This window comes from Homarus americanus, unplaced genomic scaffold, assembly GCF_018991925.1.
Source record: "Homarus americanus isolate GMGI-L3 unplaced genomic scaffold, GMGI_Hamer_2.0 scaffold21914, whole genome shotgun sequence".
Classification (NCBI taxonomy): Eukaryota; Metazoa; Arthropoda; class Malacostraca; order Decapoda; family Nephropidae; genus Homarus; species Homarus americanus.
Window position 1 is genome coordinate 1,759,728 of NW_024719665.1, and position 24,380 is coordinate 1,784,107.

General features: G+C 36.5%; 1 protein-coding gene across 1 annotated transcript in view; it reads left to right on the plus strand.

The window, feature by feature from the left end:
- The window catches only part of LOC121860212 (eukaryotic translation initiation factor 3 subunit A-like), a 29,843-nt gene extending 9,477 nt beyond the window's left edge, over window positions 1–20,366 (plus strand). Inside the window, exons 8-19 of the mRNA XM_042357293.1 lie at window positions 3,174–3,319; window positions 4,005–4,180; window positions 6,985–7,170; window positions 8,139–8,300; window positions 8,635–8,820; window positions 9,605–9,781; window positions 11,605–11,843; window positions 12,291–12,475; window positions 13,095–13,286; window positions 14,884–15,310; window positions 16,483–16,869; window positions 19,477–20,366. Coding sequence (XP_042213227.1) covers window positions 3,174–3,319; window positions 4,005–4,180; window positions 6,985–7,170; window positions 8,139–8,300; window positions 8,635–8,820; window positions 9,605–9,781; window positions 11,605–11,843; window positions 12,291–12,475; window positions 13,095–13,286; window positions 14,884–15,310; window positions 16,483–16,869; window positions 19,477–19,669 — 2,656 coding nt within the window. The 3' untranslated portion in view covers window positions 19,670–20,366. The remainder of the gene's footprint in view (window positions 1–3,173; window positions 3,320–4,004; window positions 4,181–6,984; window positions 7,171–8,138; window positions 8,301–8,634; window positions 8,821–9,604; window positions 9,782–11,604; window positions 11,844–12,290; window positions 12,476–13,094; window positions 13,287–14,883; window positions 15,311–16,482; window positions 16,870–19,476) is intronic.
- Window positions 20,367–24,380: the final 4,014 nt, after the last annotated feature.

Genomic DNA, 24,380 nt, shown 5'->3' on the forward strand with positions numbered 1-24,380 from the left:
ATGTACTGCGACTTTATATTACGATTTTTTTTTTATCGCAGCTACCAAAATTATCAAAATTTTCCTATATATAGCGATAAATTTTTTATTTCGCAAGGGAAACCGGGAAGGAAATATTTCAAATGTACCGCCATGGCAAGCAAATGCGTTATTTGTTCACCAGAGGCACCACCATAGCTGCTCACTCATGCATTCACACACGCCCGCTCAGTCTTTCTGAGTGAGTGACGAGAAAGTAGCCGACTGCTGCAGATTACGACTTCTAAGGTGAGTGTAAATGGGTTGCGAGTGACGTGAAAAGTGAAGTGAGGATAATGGAAAGCTTAATGGAAATGGTTTAATACTCTTACTAATATTTTTGGTTTGTTTATGATTGTTAGTGAAGGTGGCAGTGTTGTTCGCGGATGGTGCGTCAGCTGCTGAGTCTGGTGCAGCTTCCAATTTCTAAAGCGAGTGTCAATGGGCAGCTAGTGAAGTGGAGATAATGGAAAGCTTAATGGAAAAGATTTAATACTGTAACTAATATTTTTGGTGTTCATTTATGTAGGTGTGGGATTGTCAAGTGAGGGTGGCAGTGTGGCGTCTGCTGCCGAGTCTGGTGTTCCAAGGATGGTGCGTCGGCTGCAGAGTCTAGTGTTCCTGAGTCTGGTGTTTATTGATATTGAAATAGTCTGTTGTTCCTGAGTCTGGTGTTCATTGGTGCTTTAGTTAGTAAGAAAATGAACTCGTTTAGTCAAGTTTAGTCACTTATTTTGACCTCCAGAACCTAACCCTATTTCCCCATTGATTACGTGTAATTATATATCGCTATTTAGTATATAGCGAACATTGTTGGACCCTATCTCGTGATATATCCCGACCCTATTGCAGTGGTGTATACCGTATATACTCGTGTGAGTTCAAGTTTTTAAGACCAAATTTTTAGGCAAAAAATTGGGGGTCGACCTCTACATGCGTAATAGTTTTGTTAGGTTGAACCCGTGCATGATGGGAAGGGCGAGGAGCAACTTTTAGCTTCAGACATGAAAAATATTTACCATTTACTGCCAGTAAACAATGGAAATGTAAAATATGTACCAATTAGTAATGAAAAGCTGTGTAATGCCTTCAGCAAATGATGCTCACCAACTTACAATAGGCTAAATTACCTTACAACGTGCTTTCAGTAATCAATGTTGAAGTTCTTAGCACAGGCTAACTTATCATATCATCACGGTATCACAGTTCTCATTGATCTACAAAAAATACCGGTAATAAAAACCTTTTCGATATTTCACACTTACTATAATACCCTGTAATCTACTTCAACCTCCTATTGTTTACAACGACGCATGACTCGCCACCAGCTGTTGCGTATCAGCTAGACTGTACACGTGTTTTTCGAATTGTTTTCAGTTAAAAAACTGTTACATCACATGTATATTTTACCTTAACTGTGCCTGAATGAATATATTCTCGGAAATAAATAGTAGTTTGCTGAAACATGATGTATTTTAATGTAAAATAGGATAAAATACATGACGAAAACAAAAAATTTTACCTAAGCTTCCGATGTTCTTGAGATGTTACTCGTTTTTATAATAGTTTTCGGTTAAAATACTGTTATAATACAATGATATTCTATTCATACTGAGCTTGATATAATACATTCACGGAAATGTAATATTTTTGCTGAAATTACGTACGTATTACAGTGGAAAGTGGGATAAAATCGTGACGAAAACAATGACTCGCTTTCTTTCATTCAAAAGATGTTACCGTAATCGCTTTTCGAATGGTTTAGTTAAAAAAACTGTTATTACAATAATATTCCCTCCTAATTGACTAGAATAAATACTTGAATGGAAATATACAATATTTTTGTTGAAACTACCCGCGTTTCAGTGTAAAGTGTCGTAATAATAAATGGTAAACAATTTGCCTTCGGCACTCGGTGTTTCAGGCACGGCGAGCCTCAGTTCATAGGACGTAGTGTGTTTTTACTGAAGGTTTTGTTGTTCAATTACCCTAAAAAATTTGGGTTGACCTATAAACGAGGAATATCATAAATTAACGATTTCTTGGTCAAAAAAATCAGGGTCGACCTATAAACGAGGGAGGGTTATAGATGAGTATATACGGTATATGTAATTGATGTGAATTATGTGTGTATATATATATATATATATATATATATATATATATATATATATATATATATATATATATATATATATATATATATATATATACAGACCCTCAATTAACTCAATCCGTTCCAGAAGGTCGTTCGTTAACCGAAAAGTTCGATTAACGAAACCATTGTTTCAATGGGTTTTTAATGGTTCCAGCTCACCAAAAATTTCCTAAATTCAACAAAAATGGTAGAAAAGTTCACTTACTTTGAGGTGTGTATGTAGAAGGCTCCTGGATGATGATGATGATGATGGGATTTAGAATGGGGGTGGAGGAGAAGGAAGAAGAGAAGGCATTGGGGTGGAAGAGAAGTCACCCCATGGCACCATTTCACCCATAAAATTTTAGCTCTCTTGGTGTAATTCAAGATAATTTTCTTTAAATCAACACTGCACTGCATTATATATTGTCAATATGTGAAATATATTTCAAAATGACCAATAATTTGCCTGGAAACACAGAAAAAAAGCGTTTAGTTGAAGAGAGTCTCAAGCAAGATGTTACCTCCAGTGAAAACAGAGAGAGACTAACTCCTGTTTGCTGTGTTAAGAGGCTGGATGGCACGCCATAAACTTGTCACTTTACCTTCAGTTATGTTCAATAATTGTTAAAATGACTAAAAAATTGAATATTAAACTTTTAAAATTATTGAATAGTATAAACTTCTTGATATTTACTAAAATATTAAGGAATTTAAGCCCTAGAACCGATTTATGTATTGGCGGACTGATATTAAAGCTGGTTGCCCGGTCAGTGCAAGTGAAAACATGTTGAGGTCGGTTCGTAAGAACTTCGTTAAGTAACCGAATTGAAGATCCTTATGGAAGGCAGTTCGTTAATCGAAATTACGTTAACCGAGGTGTTCGTTAAACGAGGGGTCACTGTATATATATATGAACCCAGTTACACACTACATACGCAAGTTGTATTTTGTCATATACTATGTATATCAGCATTCCTTGATATTCATGCTTTTTAATTTATTTACTCTTTCAAAGGGACTTAATGCGTTTCAACGTGGTGACTGCAGTGCCCCAGGAGCTGCAGAATCTATATCGGTTGATGGAGGTGGAGTTTGATCCTCTTCATTTGTGCACAAGAATGCAGGGGAATATTGAGTGGATCCAAGAGCATCCTGAACTTGGTGAGTGTACTCAAGTAATATACAATATATGTAAAACCTCTAGGGACTATAAATTAACTTTGTTTTTGTTTTTTAGCTATCACTAGTTGATAAATCTTGAGGAAGACTCCCCAGTGAAGTGCATTGTTACACAGCTTTTGGAGCCATTTTTCCCATCTTATTCAATACTGAAAGATGTCTATGTATTCATAATTCATTCTAGACAAGCATGTGTTACCAAATATTAGTCCTGAAGTGTCAGTTTATAACCAAGACTAAATCAAACAACTCAGAACCCAGCCTTCTACCTTGGGTCTTCAGAGGTTTGTGGGTAGTGGAGTTGGTCATAGTTTCTGTACTGTAACTAAATGTCAACAAACGAAGAACCAGTAGCACATATTCTTTGTGATGACCACAATTCTTTAGCACCCAACTGTTAAGTAACTGCTACTAATGAAGATAAAATTTTCATCCAATTGATAATCTGTAGCATAAAAGATGCCCCAAAATATTGCGCCAACTGTTACAGTATATGGCATCATCTACCTTTTTCTCTAACAGGCATCATGGGAATATAGTTCATCCAGTCAAGTTATGTTAAGATTTGCTATCCTTCATGATTTGTTATTTATGCATTTATATTTTGCTTATCTACGTATTTGTTCATAATATTTAGTATCTAACCCAAATTCATTTTCTTTTTCAGGATTGACCCAGTATGTTACAGCATTGCAAGAGATGACCATTACTCGTCTTGTAAAGCAAGTAGCACAACTCTACCAATCCATCACTTTCAAGCGACTCCTCGAGCTGAGTGTGTTTGTCAGTGGCTTCCACCTGGAGCGCATCTTGGTTGATTTAGTACGCCATAATGACTTGCAGGTAAAAATATGTTAAGAAATTGGTGTCTTTGTATGGAATTAGTAATGTGTGTAATTAAGGTTTAAAAAGTGGTTCATTAATGGACACTGATTTATATACAGTATATACGTACTGTGCATTTATTGGCTCATTAAAGGTACAGCAGCCAAAACCCACGTTGGGGGGGGGGGGGAGCGCAAAAGGGTAATAAAAATAATTCATAATAAATAAAACATGATAAAATATACTAAATTAAAAATAATAAAATAATAACTACAATAATAATAATAACACTGTAATAATAGTAATTATAATAGTAACAATAAAGAACCATCAAGAAATAGAAATATGAAGAAAAAAAAGATCAAAGGTGAGAAACAATATACAGTACAGTGGTCCCTCGATTAACGAACAGTTCAATTAACAAAATTTTGGTTTACGAATTGGCTCCCATAAGGATTTTCAGTTCCATTAACAAACAAAACTTTGATTAACGACAGCCTTACGAGAAACACTCTTTGTTGTGCGCATCAGCTGATTGGCTTGTCCGCCAATACAGTAATTGGTTCTATGTTTACACTCGTTTCCAGTGGAGTAAATATCAAGAAAGTTGTGCTCTTGAATATATTTTCATTTTTTATATTAAAATTATTGGTCATTCTGAAATTTAGTTCACATATTGATAATATACAGTGCAGAAATTATTATGAAACATGAAGAAGGCATTAGAACCAATGCACTCTAAAGAATATGGCATGTCATCATCGACTGCCTCTACAATCAGCTGTTTGATATGTAAAAGCTGCCGGGAATACGACATACACCTCAAATAAGTTATAATACAGTACAGGTTGACGATCCCTTATCCGAAATCCTTGGGGCCAGAGGCATTTTGGATTTCGGAATTTTTTGGTTTTCAGAATGGTTAGTTTTTTTTTTTTTTTTTTTAGCCCACCCGGGCACAAGTCATTGACCCACATTGGGGCCCGGGGGGCGAAAATATAATAATATAATAATAATATTAATATTAATAATTCATAGGTCTACAGTAGGTCGTGTTTCTCACTTTTTACTTTTTTCATTCTTGTACATTTCTTTATTATTATTATTTTATTAATTCAGTAATATTGTTGTTGTTATTATTATTATAAATTTTATTATCATTATTATTGTTATCATTATTATTTTATTTTGGTGTATTTTTTAATTAAAATTTTTATTTACTATAAATAATTAGTATTATTATAATTATTTTTATTAAAATTAGTATTACTATTACATTTTCGCCCCCCAGGCCCCAATGTGAGTCAATGATCTATGCCTGGGTGGGCTAATCCCTGTAAAAAAAAAAAAATAATGCTCCACAAAAAACTTTCGGTTTTCGGAATTTCGGATAAAGGTTTGTCAACCTGTACAGTATTCTTTAGTTTTTTATTTATTACTGTACAGTATACTGTACAGTACAGTCTGTATTTAGTTTATATTTAATGTTTTGTTAATCCTACTACTGGTATACAGTACTTTGTATGTATACTTTTTCTGCGAGTTGGAACCAATTACCCAGTATCCTATTGAAATACAGTAATAGATTCAGCTAACGAAATTTTTTGTTAACGAACGACTCTGGAACCAATTGTGTTCGTTAATCGAGAGACAACTGTACTAGATTCATTAATCTTGTCATCGCCTTGGCTGAAGATGTAATTGATTATTAAACAGCATTTATAATTTGTTTGTACTCCATGATAGCATGTAATATGATGTATGCTTGATTCTTCAACTTGGTAAGCCAAGCTGTACAACTGTTTCACCATTTTTTTCTTCACATAATTTGCAGTTTTAGCATATTTTTCAGCAGTTTTTTTATAGTAGAAAAAAATGTAGGTGCTTTGGGAGAGACATTCTCATTGCAAAAAAAAATCAGTCAGCAAGTACAACAGATGTTTACATACAAGAAAATCCATGGAAAGGTGAACAGCATGAAGCACATATATGTACCTATTAACCTTATTTCAGCACAAACAAGATTTCTTTCATGAAAGTAAACTGTAATGTACAGTACTGTACATGCAAATCTGGATTTTGCAAATTCAGCATAAACCAAGAGAAAGGGAAGAATTTCTTTTGTCAAAACACACTTATGGTATAGTAGATAAAAAAAGTAGTATGAAGAGTATTGAAGTTTCTGAGATACAGGGGAAATATTTGAATGCTGTCCAGAAATTATATAGGGAGAGTCATGCATTGTAGAGTATTGTAGTTCATCAAAAAGAGGAAAGCTGGTTCCTGGTGGAAGTGGGATTACATCAAGGATACTGTTACCAAGTTGCTTAGTATTTTCATGGATGAGGTAGAAGCAAAAGCAAGTGTAATAGATTTTGGTAATAATGGTGATTGCTGTAAATAAATGGTATCTTGAATGGTGGAAGTGGACTACAGATATTTCAGGTATTGTTTCAGAAAATGGAATGATGAAATGAACTAAGAAATGTATGGAGAGAGAAAATTGTGTCAAAGGAGGTAAAGAGGAGAACTAGGTGGCATTATTATATGATTGTGAAGCATGGACTCAGATGCAAGGACGACCACCTAAGAAACAGTAGATATGAAATGTTTGTGATGCAGTGTATAAAAGATAGGAATAATAAGTGGTAGTTGGCAGAGAGTAGAATGGAGTTGTGCAGGTAGAATTGACTTAGTGAGGAAATGGGAATTGATAGATTGCTAAAGACTAAAAGCATAATTCAGGTGGAAGGGAAAGGGGAAAAATTTATATAAGAATAGTAAAAAACTTAATTACACTCATTTGGTAATTTTCATTGTAGATTCGTGTTGATCATCGCAGCGAGTGTATCCATTTTGGTGCAGATCTGAGTGAATCACAGCGAGAGGATCTACCAGAAGGCCCTATGCTTCAATCACTGCCGTCAGAGACAGTCCGTTGTCAACTGGTACAGATAGGCTCAGCATTGCAGTCCTGTCTGGACCTCATCGTTCCTGATAATAAGAAGGTAAGATTTGTGAATGCCTTATAGTATAGAATATGTAGTGCACAGTGAACTTGAACAGTTACCTGCATAACTAAGAAATGAGAATGGTTGATAATATAGTTCAGCGTTGATTGGGGCAGATCCAGAGGACTACAAAATGCAAGGTGAAAGGACAGTGAGGGATGGAAGAAGGCCAATGAAAAATAAAATTATATATATATATATATATATATATATATATATATATATATATATATATATATATATATATATATATATATATATATATATATATATATATATATATATATATATATATATATATACACACACACACACACATATACACTGTGTGTGTGTGTGATTCCTAGATAGAAACCTTGCCCAGAATTGAATTTCCTCATGAAAGGTGGTTAGTCTGCAACAAAAATAAGATTTTTAGGGTTTTAAGTTTTGAATGACAACTATTTTGGGGTTTTAATTTGTAATATACAGTAATAGGTCTCTTGGTAATCCAGATATGTTGTCTCAAGTTCCTTTTTAGATTAATTGATACAGATTATTAATCTTGTTAGGAACAAGAGCTTTATCTAAATGACTGATCAGTTCATTTTTCTTGATGCTTTAGTAATAAAGGCCATCGGCGACATTCTACCTTTTATCCACTTTACTCATTGTCAACCCTTTGTCTGCATGTGGTTTTTAAAACATTTAGCATATTTGCATTCTGATGCAGAGGTTTATAATGCTGCAGCACTTTCAATCTTTTATTGTCTTTCAGATAAAATTAGTGTGAACAGATGGTTAAACACTTACATAAGCTCAGTGTGTTTCATATTTCTTGGCCGAGTACAGTCAGGTTTCCCAAATGTCTGGGTGACGGGAGTCGTCTGCTATTGGGGATGTCTGTTTTTGAAGGGGTTTACTGTATTGACCACAAAAGAGATAGATAAGCATTAAATTTATTTATTTTTCCTCTCCATTTGCAGAAGGAAATGGAGCCAATGAGAGCCCAAACTATCCAGTTTTACCAGCAAACAAAGTTGCGTGAACACGCGAAGATCTTACAGCGTCAGCACATCATTGAGGAGAGGAAAGAAATGCTTGAGAACCAGAATTTGGAGCGTGAAGAATCTATCCGCAGAGCACAGGTAAAGTTTTATTATCTTTTTCAGAATGGTTTAATTTATTAAATGACATACTGAAACCTTTTAAAATCGTTTATTAGGTACATCTTAGATTATCTTAAATATCTTTCTTTAGTGAGGAATAAGTCGTACAATCAGTCATTATTATTGTCTTAGTTTTTTGATTGCACATCAAAATTATAAAATAACAAAGACTAGAGAGTACTGTTTATGATATTATGCTACACCCAATGCTAGTTGAATATAAGATTTTAGCAAGTTACTTGTGTAAGACTGAGGTGATATTCTTATGTCAAAATATGCATATTAATACTGTAGTCTTTCTTTCTCTGTTCAGGAGGAGCAACTGAAGAAGCAGAAAGAAGAGGAGCAACAGCGTTTAGAGCGGGAGGCTAGTCGACGTGAGAAAGCCAGACAGGAAGAACAGTTGAAGCAAATTCAAACCAAACAAATTAAGGATAGGCTTTTACAGATCTCACAGACTTCCTATGGTCAGAAAATGATGGAGAAGTTTGATGAAGAGGTTAGTTACCATTGTGATTGTTACTCTTGTGGTTTTGCTTATGTGTTAGCTATAGATCTAGCACACACTACTGCTCAGTTTTATGGAGGAAATTATAAAATATAACCAATATTTGGTCATGGGTGAGTTATCTATTGAAATTGGAGTAGTCTATGATTATTTTAGAACTATAATAAGATGTTACAATAGCAACAAAAAGCTGTTATCTTAGATTTGATCATTTTTAATCGGGACGATTTCTGGAGTTACAGCCCCTTTTACCGTTTGAGTTGACTTGGCCCTTCATAGGGTAACTCAACTATATCAGTAAAATAACTACAGTATTCCATAGTGATAGGAATATCAAGTAATGCTTTGGGGGAGGGCTTATTTTAATATAATTTTAAAACCATGAATAATGATAACTTAATTCTTAGTAGGTTAAGTGCTGATGTGATGAATTAAAAGTACACACTGACAGTTTCCGTAGTACATACAATTGAGTCAGGAACGCATATTGATCTCTTTAGCACCAATTTGGCTGGGGCTCACTCGTCCAGAAACACTTCCTGATCACTAAGCGAGATAGCTATGTGTTTATTGAACATATTTTGTAAAAAATATAGGTAATATGATTGGGTATAATACTTAGCAAATAATGAAATGCATTTTGCCTTCTTAAGATCCATATAATTTTTACCATAATAACTTGTGGCTCTTGTAGTGCTTAGTGTTATCCTAGCTGTATTATACACAAAAAAATTTCCACGCGTTTACTATTATTCTTATATTAATTGACACTCAGGAACTGCTGAACCTTGGTGCAGAGGAGATTCTGCAGAGGCAGGTTGAAGAATTGGAAAAGGAACGAAAAGAACTCCAGCAGCGACTCAAGGCTCAGGAAAAGAAGGTGGATTATTTTGAAAGAGCCAAAAGGCTGGTGGAAATTCCACTTTTAAAGAAGATGTTGGAAGATGAAAAGGTAATTCTTAATTATTTTAAAGTGGTTCACAGTGGGCCATTTATAAATTTTTAAGTGTGATGTTAACTCCTATATTATAGGTACAGTACAGGTATGTCTGTTTGAATGAGGGTTGGGTGAATTGATATCAGAGTTAATGGGAAAAAAATATTTCAATCAAAATAACATTTCTATTAATGTTGAAGTCTAAAGGTTCCTTGAAAATTATTGTGATTTTGATCATAGACCTGTCCACATTAGCTACTTAAATTTCTCCAGCCCTGTTTCTACTGTTGTTTTTGTTCTCCTAATTTATAGTGTCCACATAAAGGGGAAATATACAGTACTGTATATGTCCTTGCATTGTGCTACTTATTGTTCACCAGAGGGTTTCCCTGTTGACCGAGTCGAAGTCCTTCGTTAGATCAAGACGCTGTTCTCTGCACTTTTTCTGTATCTGGCGGGCAGCAAAGATCTTGTCAGTGGTGCCACATGATGGTCTAAAGCCACGTTGAGATTCTGGGAGGAAGTTTTCTGCTTCAACAAGAAGTCTGTTTCGGAGGACTCGGGCGATAATCTTGCAGGCTATGGGCAACAGTGAGATCCCGCGGTAGTTGCCACAGTCTGGCCAGTCTCCCTTGTTCTTATAGATATTGACGGGGGAGGCGTCTTTAAGAGCTTGGGGATTTCCTCATTTTCCCATATATTCTCCGGGAGAGAGTGGAGATGGCTAGTAAGCAGAGGTCCTCCTGCTTTATACACCTTGGCTGGGATTCCATCAGGCCCTAAGGCTTTGTTATTTTTCATCTGTTTGATGGCACTCATCCAGGGATGGAGGATAGCTGAGGTGGGTCAGCTCTGGATGTTGAGGGACCTGCTAGGTAGTCAGGACATCCACATCGGTATTTCAGTTGAGCAGCGAATGATAGTGCTCTTTCCAGCGCTGATGGATGCTTACTTCGTCTTTAATTAGAGAGTTACCGTCTGATGAGCGGTGGGGGGCTGTGCCATGAGTGATTGGCCCACAAAATGTTTTAGTGGAATTGAACATTTAATGTTAATTTAAATATCCCAGGATTTCTTTAGGTCCTGTATACAGCTCCTCCCCGACTTATGACGGGGTTAGGGACCCAAATCCAGGTCTTAAGTCGAAATGGTCGTAAGTCGAAAATGCGTAAATGATACATAGAAAATCTAAAATGGGTGTCTCTTTTTCTTCTCAGCACCTTAAAACTCTCACTTTTAAGCTTGCCAGCCATTTTAAAGTGAATTACAAACGAAAATTTTGTCAGAACACAGCACAATCACTGACGTTGGGGCTCAAAAATACGTAATTTGACGAAATTTTGGTACGACTGAGGCGGTCGTATGTCCGGGTGGTCGTCAGTCGAGTAGGTCGTAAGTCGGGGAGGAGCTGTAGTAGTTGATCATTATCCATGATTCCATCAGCCATGATTAAATCATCCTATAGAAAATCTTTATCACAATTTCAGAAACCAGTACCTTCCTAGTTTATGCTTGGTTTCTGTAACATGATTGTAAAACCATGACAATTGATCATTAGGTTGGGACAATTACAGTTTATCAAGGGGATGTTGATCTGCTAAAAAAAAATGGTGAGATGTCTGAAAGTTTAGAATTCTGAGATTCAAATTACCACATATAAAGATTTGCTTGTAGAAACTGTTTCCTTAGGCCTAAGAAAGTCACTTATAATTGTGATCATTGGTAGTATTATTAAAATAATTTCAGTTCAGTAGCATTATTTTACTGTCACAAGGATAAATTGAGTAAAACCTGCCTTTATGTATATAAAGCTAATTTCTAAAACTTGCCCCATTTAGGAGAAGGACAAGGAATTCTGGCAATCTCAAGAAGAAGATCGAGTTAAAAAGCTTGTTGAAGAACATCAAGTCAGCTTAGAACATAGCAAGCGATTGAATCGAATGGGCAGCGACCGCACAGATTTCCTGAATCAGCTCAAGTCAACACGACGATCTGAAATTGAGAAAAAGCTTAATGATTTCAATGCTCGACTTGAAGTTGAACGAAAGAAGCGACAAGCTGAGAGGAAAGACCAGAGGTGGGTGAATGATCAATTTGTAGAACTGTACAAGTTCATTATGGTAATTTTCTCCTTATGTAAACTATCATTACTGTAGTCTTGCTTGTAAATTCCAGCTTGTTTAGATAATATACCCAACAGGCCTAAGCATTTCCCTATTTGGAATAAGAATTTTTTTATTATTTTTTTATTTTATTTTTTTTACTTATGCTTTTTGTAGTACATCATCATTTAAAATCATTTCAATTATTTAAATATCTGTTAAATGAAGTCAGTCTATTGATATTAAAAATGGCCCTTGGAAAAAAAATCTTGTCCAAATATTTTCAGGATTTTAAAAGAAAATATTTATAAGAGGGACCCAGTTACCCCACCTTATGGTATATATAGGGTATATACAGTATATGTGAGAGAGAGTGAGTGAGTTCATTTGGTTTAGAAGAATTGATCTTCAAATATTTTTAGGCGTCGTGAACGTCGTGAGACCTACTACCGTTTGAAAGAAGAGGAGGAACAACAGCGTAGGGATGAAGAGCTGAAGAAAGCAAGAGAGGATCAGGAGAGGATGGAGAGGGAGCAGAGGGAGAGGGAAGAGCAAGAATATCTTGAAAGAAAGGCTCAGCTCGACAGACAGGCAGAACTCCAAAGAGGTGCGTTTGCTAAGTTGACAGCCAATAATAAACATGTAGTGGAGGACACAGAAGCACCACTGGTTGTGAGACTGAGGTCCAGCCAACACATAGGGCATTTAATTTTGTAGTGACACACAAACATTAAGTATACTGCACTCTATGTATATACATTTTGAGATGTTTTGCTCTTATTGGATTTCATAGATAGCACCTACCAAATGTAGGCTCAATCAGTTGTGTTCTGTTGGGGTAATCTTACAAATTATTTGGCTCTTCCCCTCAGTCTTAAAGTGGGATTTCCAAATTTAATCCAAGGTGTTAAATGTTCACATCAAGTTTTCCTGTCACTGTGTTCCACTCATATAATTATATAAATTAATTGTGTGTAAAAAACAACAATTCCTTGAAATATTGGCAACTTCAGTGTTCTTCCTTTTTATTAAGATTCACTTTTTTAGGTATGTTGGACATGAATTTACAAATAGTATTTGGTAGTCTTCAAAGTGGAAAAGATTATTCTAGGAAAATATGGGGTTTGGTGATAATGATTAGTAGTAGTTGAAAAATGAATGTACTTTACCCTTTATAGAGAAAAATAATAAGCATAGACATTTATGAAATTCTGAAATTGGCACAGAGAGAGAAAGGGCAATAGAAGAGAAGCAGAAGATGGATGCTGGTCGTCGTGTTACTACTACTGAGGACTCGGGTTGGAGAAGAGGTCCTTCTAGAGATGAACCCCCAAAAGAAGAACCACCGGCACGTGAACCAGAACGAGAACGAGAACGAGAAAGTAGTGAGCGTTCTGGAGTATGGAGGGCTGGTGGAGGTAAATACCACTATAGGAGAAGTTTGTCAAATGTATAACGTTTCCCTAACTCACTTTCTCTCATTGACGATTTACTTGTGCTTCAGTTACACAGCCATATTCTGGGACTTAACCAGTATATTTCATATCTTCTATATTCCTTTTTACTTCTCTCCTCCCTTGTCATTATGTATGGGTCTCTTGCACCTTTCTGTCTAGTTCTCCAATATGTTGGATTCCTTGATTCTGAACAAATAGCTATGCTGGCAGAAGGTAAAAATAATCTTGGGTTAGTAGTAATGCCAGTTTGCAACTGAATAGGCCTTCATTGCAATATGGGTTGGGCATTTTCTAAGGTCACTGCCATAGTTTGACTGTTTTCATTCATCTTTCTAGCTACTTTTATATCCTCTTAATCCAGTTGAAATACTCATCCACTATCGGTTTTGTAATACAGTCCAGTATACAGGGCATTCACACTAAAACAAAACCTCAGTGGAGAGGGCACTTGAAAATCCTACACATAATGCCCCACTCTAAAAGTAGGTTGATGATAGGAAGGACTTCCAGCTTTAAAACTTAATTCAAATTTGCAGGATGGCAAGCATTGAAAATGGCACTAGAACAATGGTGATGATGATAGAAACTCAGGTTTCCCAGCTAATAACTTCACCTTCATCTGCTCTTGTCATTCAAAACCTTGAGCTTTAACCATGATCTGATTTGGCTTAAACTTTTATTTCAAAAAATCCTACTTTTGTCTTTTACATGTGACTACCCTAGTTATACTAATCATACATTCTTTTGACTGCTTAACTCCTAAATTGAAAGCACTGGATCTTCCAACTATTCTGTTGAAATTATCATTGTTGTTTATTTCAATAAATGCAATGGTCTTTGGCTAACCTTTTGGATAGGTAAAAATAAGCCCAAAACATAAAAATTTGCTATTGCGATTGATCTCTCATAGCTAATCATTATAAGTTGTTATTCATAAGGGCTCACATCATAAACATGAACTGCCTTCTGTCCATTTGTTTGCAGGTCAATTATGATCACTTGTCAATTGAACAAGCCTAGATCCAGTTGTTTTAATTGGTGTCAAGCTGTTGATAGGACAAACAAGCTTTCATCTTATTTGTTTCATTGGAGCCTCCTTTGGTTTCTTGAGGTCAAATGATCTTGATTTCTTTTGATTCTATAACTTCAGACAGTCTGGTTGTACATTTTACTCCTATACAATAGAATTGAGGTCATAAATGTTTGTCAGATAATTAAGTAGGTAATGGTGACATTATTGGCCACAGCATATAATTGAAAAGGATTTATGTGAAAAGAATGCTATTATTTGCATTGGAAGGATTTATGCAAATATTATGTAAGTAATGAGTGACATCAAAACTCATTTTTGAAGATGAATATAATTATGGTCCAGATTGTCATACTGACCTTTATTTCTGTCAACACATTTTACAGGATTTTCATTTACTGTATATTAATAATTAGATTGATTTTTTATCATTGCAGTAGTTTGTATTGATCAAGTGTCTTCCATCATTTATCTGTGTTCAATGGCCTCTATATGCCAGGGAGGTATTTATTTGCTGCGATCTTGCAGGTGGATGGCGAGAGAAAGAACGTGAAAAACTAGATGTCTGGCGTCGCAAGGAGGAGGAAGAGGAGGAGGAGGAGCAGCAGCAGCAGCAGCAAGAGCCTGAGGCTGAGCCTGAACCTCCAAGGGAACCAAGAGACCGTGGGAATCGTGATATCAGACAAGATGAACCACCACCACCACCTAGGGATCGAGGCAACCGTGATATCAGACGAGATGAACCACCTCTTCGCCGAGAAGAGAGGGGCAGTTTTGGTAGAGATAGGGAGGACCGTGGCGGAATGGGTAGGGACAGAGAAGAACGTAGTTTTGGAAGAGACAGAGATGATAGGTTTGGCAGGGACCGTGAGGACCGTGGAGGATTTGGCAGAGAGCGGGATGATCGGTTTGGCAGCAGAGATGAACGAAGCAGCTTTGGAAGCAGAGATGATAGGTAACAAAGATTTTAAGCAATTTCTTTAACTTAAATAGTTGTTCACATTATAGTATAAGCTAATTATATGTTGTGTAGTTTTAATTTTTTTCACATTTTGTAGTAGTAATTGTTATTACAGTATATTGTGATTACACTCATAGTTCCTAAATGAGTAATGTATTGTCATTTTGTTTCTTACACAAGGAGTTCTCACTACATAAGTAATAAATTAGTAATCACTTCACTTTAATGTTTGCTGATTTTTTTTGTATGCAAATATAAGACCCATTCCTGTGATAATCTAATTTATTGTTTTGTTGTAATATACTGTATATATAATCAGTTTTCAGTTAATTATGCATCTAGTGATATTCTGTATTGACTCATTTTTATTTAGTTTGAATGGTTTTCTTTGAATAAGATGATTTGAAAATCAGGTCCTAAAATACATTCTCCATTTATAACACTGCCCATACTGTATACTGAACAAGTTTTATCATTATGCACCACTTCCATGAGGTTTGGTTGTGTTCACATTACTTATTTAATACTCCAATCTGTGACATTGATAGGGATTTGAGATATTGTTTTGATCTGCTTCTGCATCCATCTTAAGTTTCATTTCTTGAGAAAAACTAAAGTGCCAGTTATATCCTATTGAAAGTTTGTGTAAATATTCAATTTGTGGTAAATATTGTATGTACATTTTATTGTGAAGGTCAAAAATAGTCTCTTTAATTTCATTTTAGTTGCTTAGGGGCCAATTTAGATTACTGTTTCCTCTTTGTTTTGTCCGTCAATCCTTCATCTTTATATGCATATACCATCTATACATTTTACAAATTTCATTCATATTTGTATCTACGTTAACTTGTTCTTCTGGATTCTGCTGTTGGGAGAACTTCATTTAATTCATTTCTTCTTAAAATATTTAATGTAAATTGGGTATCCTTATTGGTTATTAGTGTTTTTAACATATATAAGGACAGTGTTATTTTTTATTGTAAAAAGATGTCAAGGTGGGGATTTGCTCTTGATAGAAGTATATTTTGGACAGTAGCAACAGTGGAGCAACCCATTTGCTGTTAAAAGCTATTGAATTGAGAAATCAAAACCTGCTAACCTATTATTATAGGTCTTCAAGACATAAGACTTAGTCAGTCAATTAATTATTAACCCCTCTTCCCCAGGGATGGTGGTGGTGACTGGCGTCGTGGATCAGCCCGTACTGATCGTGACTTTGGCCGCGATTTCGTCCGAGGTGATCGGGACTTTGGCAGCAGAAGTGATCGTGGAGGAGACCGTGACTTTGGGGGTCGTGGAGGAGACCGTGACTTTGGGGGTCGTGGAGGAGACCGTGACTTTGGGGGTCGTGGAGGAGACCGTGACTTTGGGAGTCGTGGAGGAGACCGTGACTTTGGTGGCCGTCGGGATATGGGTCGTGATGATCGAGACCGTGGCTTTGGTGGCCGTCGAGGAGACCTTGATGATCGACGTGGAGGCGACCGTGGACCATCTCGCTCAGATGAAGGGGGCTCTTGGCGATCTGGTGGACCACCAGCACCACTTAGAGACAGGTACTGTAACTGATTTATTCTTGCATGCCTTTTATTATAATGTAGAGCTAATGAAGAGTCTCCTCATTTGCTATCAGCATTGCATTCTGGAGGTCCACCACTTATTGGAGTGTATCATTTACTCCGCTAGGCCATCTTCATGGCCTTCCTATTCATTTCTACAGTCCACCTATGCAATATACAGTTTTGGTTTGGTTTTTCAGTCTCCCATCACATTCTTTCAGTATATCCATTCCACATTATCATTCCTGATCACCTCTGTCAGATTAATCTTTTTCCTAACTATCCACATCACCTTTGAGTGGTCATTTCCACAGCTAATTTCTCTTTAATTTCTTGTTTGCTACATTCTGTTCACCTACGTTTATCTCAGGTACCAATTATTCCTTGTTCATTAAGGTTGGTTTTATATCTTCGATCTCCGTATGATTTAATACATCTTTCACAACAAATATTATTCAAGCTATAATGAATGTCACTCATACGTAAGTTGTAAAAAAAAATTAAGTATGTAATGTTAACTAGACTTTTTTCCACCTCATGAGTAGGGACAATAGAATATAAATTGGTAGTCACTCGTTCTATTCCATATATTTTTTTACGTACAAAACACACGCGCACACACACACACACACACACAAATGATACAGGCCCTCAAATGGAGGTATCTTTGGGGCACGAGGCTTGAATAGAGCTGTGTGTGACAGCTGAGACACCACACACAGCTGCCAGATGTATGAGAGCAGACGGCAACACCATTCTGATGGGTGGCGCGCAGGGTACAGCTGTACTGAGAGCCAACACCAAGCTGCCTAGAGCATATGGGAAACTGAGGAATTTTTTATTTTATTTTTTTTTTCATGATGTTAAAACCCTAAGTGGCTAAAAAAAAAATCATATGACACTTTAAAACCCTGAGGGTGTTAAGTCTAGGTTTTAAAGTAAGTTTGGTGTTTTTTAGGTAGCTTTAATTAGAAATCCCCTGCCCTTTTAAATTTTCCACCTTGAAATATAAACAATACAGACCCCCCTAACCCTGAATTTCAGTCAAACTGTACAGGCCTTCTCCCCAATTACTCTGGATTAGAGGAAGTTTACTGTATGTATATACAGTAGAATCCTGGTTATCCAGAGTCCAGGCAACCCGCAGATTCAACCAACTACAGTAGAAGTCCAAAAATCCGGCCTGCTTAGGGAATAGGTCGGTCCGGATTTTCCGGATTCTCAGGCAGTACTTTTAAAATTCAAATTTAAGGAAGAATAAAGAAGAGATGAACAGGTACATTTTGATAGTTTATTCATTAGCAAATATAGCATGCTTCATTTATCAAAACGAGCAGTTTTAAAGAAAAAGCTGTGAATTCAAATTTTATTCTTTGCCTTTTTTAGATCATAAATTGTAGACTTTCCAATGTCGTATGTTTCCATTAAAACAGTACTTCTACACACCACGTTCTAGTTTTTTAATTATTTCAAGTTTGTCATTCAATTTCAACGTGTTCTTCTTTCTCTTCACACAACGAAGTTTATCTACTTTAGGAGCCATTATTATGGGCTTGTACAGTACTCTGTAAATGGAAAGAGTAGGACTCAAAATTACATACATTTTCACAGTTTGATTGCTCGTTTTAAAGTGGCGACCACGTGTGGTTGCTTGTTGTCGCTGTGCAACTGTGGCGCTCACGCATGCGCACATACACACAAAAGCCAGCTAAAAAAAATTGAGTTTTCGAAAAGCCCGGATTCTCGGGTGGTCCGGATTTTTGGGCTTTTACTGTAGCACTAAAATGAAATAAGAAATCTTCCGGCATCAGCTAGAATTGTAAGCTTGAATATCACATGCTATGATTAACTATAAAATTGATATATAGCATACCATAAAATACAATAGCACATATTTCATGTAAAAAAAAAAAGCTCCTTCCACTCTCAAATCATCCTATGGGCAATGCAACCCACTCAAGCCGGGCAGTCAACCAGCTGACTCACAGACACGTGGCTGCTGCACTGTATGTATGTATGTCATAACATTACATGATGTGAATTAACAAATGTTAACTAAGAACTCCCCCCAGCATTGCAGGTGGCTGCATTTACAAGGTTCCTTGTAAGGAATGTAATATATATATTCTATTAAGGTCAAACAGGCAAAAATCTTATAACTAGACTTAAACAGCATAAATACAGTATTGTGTTAGGACAGGCCAGGAATCCAATGTTTTGTTCTTTCATATGAGAGATAATAATTATTGTATTGACTGGACTAATGCCTCCTCACTTTTACCTTGTAATTCAATTGTCAGTAGGAACATTATAGAATTTAGTCCCTTTAAACATGCTGAATTTGTCAACATGAATTTGATTAATGGCATGTACAAATTGGATAATTTTCTCATTAACATTTGTAACCAGGTAAAAGGGTTGGGTAATTAATGACTTGAATATGGTGGACACCTGCTGTCCCTAGGGACTTGATCTCACTCTCCATTACTGTGTATATTGGCCTTGTTATTAACTACTCCTTAGTCTGTACTCCCCCCTTGAAGATGCGAATTACACAAAAGTGTAATATATATACTCTTTTTTTTATGTACCTGTACTGTATAGACCCCGCATTGATGACCGTGAGAGACCGGAGAGACGTGCTCCAGATGAGAGGCGGGGTGGTGATGAGAAGCCTGGTGGTGGCAATGCTTGGCGTTCTCGTGAGGAAGCCCGGAAGGAAGAACAGCAAGAAGAAAAGTCACGGGCACCCCAGGAAGAGCAAGATGACGAGGGTTGGACTACCGTGAGACGTTAAATAAAACTGGTAACTTAGTTTATATCGAGTGAATTTACTTAGCCTCTGCTGAGAGGTTGTTGGTTTTGTATTACCAGTTGGGGAATCGTGGATTTTAATAAATTTTGTAACCATAAATAAGGGGAGTTTTATCTGGATTATAATCTTTCTTGGTACTGCCGTAAACTCTGGATATTCTTCTGTGAAGGATCAATAATGGAATTTTTTCCACTCTTGCAAGCCTATTCTTGGTTGGTGCAAGGAAGCATTAATGGCACGAAAATCCAAAACTGATTAGGTACCAAGTGTAAGGTTTTTCTTTTAAGAATTATCTAGCTTGTAAGTGCTATATGCTTTTGTTTATATAAATAAAGCAGTGTTGTTGTTTTTTTTTTACAAAACTTTAAGTTTTAAAGGAGTTGTTCAGTACTGACATGTTGATTGAACCGTTGGATACTTCACTGAGTATCTGTTATTGATAAGATATTAGACGTTTACAGCCAAGAAATAATAATATAATTTTTGTATGTCTAGTGATCAATTTTTTTAAAAACTTAAGGTAATTAAATTTTAGTTCTCTTCATGTTCCCCACAATGTATCAGAAATGTAATTGACTTTAAGATTGCCAGATCTATTATAATAATGAATATCTTTGCTTGAAAATCTTAAATATTATTGTAACCATCAGTATATTATCAATAAAAGGTAGTGGTATAATGTGGACTCTTAGTGATTAATCCTAATTTTGTCTATGTGACTAGAAAGTTAAAAACTTGTTAGTAGTCAAGTAATGTACAATAAACCCTCGCCAACTTGGACCCTTTATCTTGAACGCCTGCGATTCTCAGACGGGATCAGACTCGGAAACCTTTCCATCCGTCTCGGACAATATCCGGAATGGATGGATGGCATGGCCACCTGCTTAAACAACCACAAGTCACAAGTCTCAAAAAAGTTCGAGAAGATTCCCAAGTCCTGATGTACGTGGCATGAGTGGCCTACCAGATTGAGTCGTGCGATATGATGTGGATGTGTAGTGGATCTGAAGTGGATGTGTAGTGGATCTGATATGGATGTGTAGTGGATCTGATATGGATGTGTAGTGAAGATTATGTGGGTGTGTAGTGGATATGATATGGATGTTTAGTGGAGATGATGTGGATCTGTTGAAATGTAGTCAAAGCCAAGCAAGTCGCATCTATCATCAGTTTCAAGGCAATTGTGCATCATCAGAACTTTAAGGTTAGTTTTATTTGTTGATTACCTACCCCTTTTTTCATAAACAGTTCATTATTTCTCTTATTTACTGTACTTTTTAATTCATATTTAGTAATATCTTTATACAATGCACTGTTGTTCGTCCATAATATCTCAAGAGTAACAGAGTTCAAACATGTAATACAACCGCAGTGTTCATGTGATAGGCAGACGTCACACCCACTTGTGTTGATATTTATTGATAGTGAGGGAAAACTACATTTTCATCAGCATATCAACTGTCTTCATGTGATAATTATTTATTAACCTTTAAAAGTTTATTTCATGGAACATACAGTATTAAAAATATTTAATGCTTCTCCAATAAATGAAACATTAAAGACATACTATATTTAATGTTTTTACACTAAATTCAATGAGGATATGCTCCATTACCATTGGTATGCCATAAAAACGACCAGGAAGGAATAGAATAAAGTAATAATGCATTGTTGTCCATCCATAATGTCTTGAAAGTAACCTGAGTATCAATAAAAATTAGTCGGTTAGATTGTATCTGAATTATTATTCTCTATACAGTATTGAAATCTCTCAAGGTACTTGATGTGGACTTCCCCTTCCATCTTAGATTCTCAAACCTAGGTTGGAATCAGATTCATCCTCCTGTTTCAGACTAAATTAACCCTCAGATCTCAGATTCTGGCATTCTCAGACTGCCCTTTCCACCAATTAGTCCAAGTTGGCTAGGGTTCACTGTACTGGTATCCCATACTATGAATGATTGCCATCCCAAAATTTTCTCAGCCAAATTTTCTGTTTTCACACCTCTTTTTCACTATCAGAAGGCGATATTTCCTTATCTGAATGTTGGTCTGATAGAAAATTCAAATCCTGCACCAGACACAGCCCAGGAGTCAGTTATTCAAATCCTGCACCAGATACAGCCAAGGAGTCAGCTAGGGCAGTCATTTCGGTCCTTAGATGCACAAGGTAATGTACCTTATACAGTACAAGTATATGTATTTTATTTAGTTTTTCTCGGGTATAATATTGTGGTATTTTATTGTTTATGAACCGAATTATATTACCTGTTTGTGTTTTCCCTGGTTCTCTTCATTATATATACTGTACTGTACATATATATGTGGACCACATGGTTTTTGTTATTTAGGAGGTGAACTTTATTTTTCCCATTTATTACATTAATCACTTTAAAAACAAGATAGGCTAATGATTTACAAGGAACCTAACCTATTACAATAGCAAGGGACACGTGTACGGGTACTGTATATTGCACATGATGAATCATTCAGTGTGAGGTTAGCAGCACAAGACACAGGCAGTGGTATGAATGTCTAAGAATATGATGTCATTGCAGTACAGGTGTCCCTTGTTTAACAGTCAGGATGCATTCCTGAAAAACATATCACTAAGTGAAATGATCGCTAAGCGAGGGAAACGAGAGAAATATCCTCAACAGGGGATAATGAGGAATAATATCCATGGAGATTGCACATAATTGTGTAGCCGAGTCGCCGACTTGCCACCACAGTAGCACTCAGCGGGTGAGACTGAGCTGTGATTTATGTTATTTTTCAACTCGTAATTTGGGTTAGATTCTGTATACGTAATTTTCTTTTACTGTTTCATGCACCCAATTGTTCGTACAGAATGTGCAACAAAGAATAATTATCATAAGGTAAAAAACATGATGAAAATGGCAAAACAGCTGCACACATTCCTGACATTATCACAAAGTTCACTCACTTGACACAATGTCACAGTAGTAGTACAGGGTAATGAACAGAACAGTACAATATTCAATACAAGTAAACCGTAAATCACAACAATAACGGTGATGTACAGCGATCGATAATGTACTGAGCATTAACAGCGAAGCATAGAAGACAACAATCAAATGACAGGCTGTGAACACTCGTAGATGGAGCATGTGGGTAGCATAAACAATTAAGTGACAGTAGAGATGTGCACTTGGAACACCAATAAAAACTTAGTGAACGATCGTTAAACGAGAGATACCTGTATGCTATACAGTACAGTACTCCCTCTTTATCGACGGTTTCGATTATCGACGGATTATTTAGACGGATTTTTATTTTGGCTTTATTTGAACTCTGCGGGTCTTGTTTGTACTTTCGCCGCTAGGCGGCACTAGTGGCGTGACTAGCGTCTACCCGCGGCCCGCCTTCCCTGAACACAGACATCAGCCAAGCCGCGTGGGCAACAGTCTTTGATTTTCAACTTTTGCTGGTGGTTCATCACATCAACTTATATCACCATGCCTCCCAAACGACCTGCTGCTCCCTCTGGATCTACACCTAAGAGGGCAAGACGAGTGCTGACGCTGAATGAGAAGAATGAAGTGCTGAAACAACTCGACAGCGGTATGAGCTACGCAGCTGTTGGCCGCCACTTTGGGCTCAACGAATCCAGTGTGCGTGGAATTAAACGACGTGCAAAGGATCTGAAGCACGCTTTAGCTTCAAGTGCACCAGTGACATCAAAAGTGACAAGCCATGTGCGTGATGATGCCCTCATTAAAATGGAAAAAGCACTGAACATTTGGATAGAGGACCTAAACCGCCGCCGCATACCACTTGACTCGAAATTTATTAGGCAGAAAGCTAAGGAACTTTATGATAAGTTTTCTAAAGGTGATGATCATGGTGTTGGTGATGGTGATGGTGATGATCAGGGTGATGGTGACAGGGTGATGGTGACAATTTGAAAAAATTTGCAGCTAGCAAAGGATGGTTCGAGAAATTCAGACATCGTTATGGGCTGCATAATATAAAAGTGACTGGCGAAGCAGCATCAGCAGACACTGTGGCAGGGGAAGCATACCCTGCAGAGTTTGCTAACCACATAGAACAAAAGGGTTATAGGCCGGAACAAGTTTTTAATGCTGATGAGTCAGGCCTATGGTGGAAGAAGATGCCACGCCGAACCTACATTTATTCAACATATGCTAATAATAGTTAGAAAAATTACGTAACCATCACGGTATCGACAGTTTCTTTATCGACGGCCGTCTACAGAACGTAACCCCCGTCGATAAAGAGGGAGTACTGTACATGTATTCCTTGGTTAACATGATATACAGTATAGGAGAACATGTAAAAGTTGAGGGTTGTATTTGAGAGATTAGGTAAAACAAATATTAATGTGTTGTGTATAGTACAGTACTGTGTGTGTATGCAATAGGTAAATAACATTAAAATTATTACTGCATATACAAAGTTCAAAATTCCAAAGTCTGTAATGCTGAGAAAAAAGAATCAGTTTTCAATTTAAAGTTTATGCTAAGATTGTAACTTAAATTTTCATTTTGGCCTCTCCATGCACTGCTGTATTGGTAGTGGAGTTTGTTTTTATATACACCTAAACCTCGGTAATTTGACATCCATGGAGCTCTATTCCATTCGAATTGCCCTTAGGATATCAATTAGCAGTAAGCATATTTCTCTACTTTATTTATTGATATACGTATTC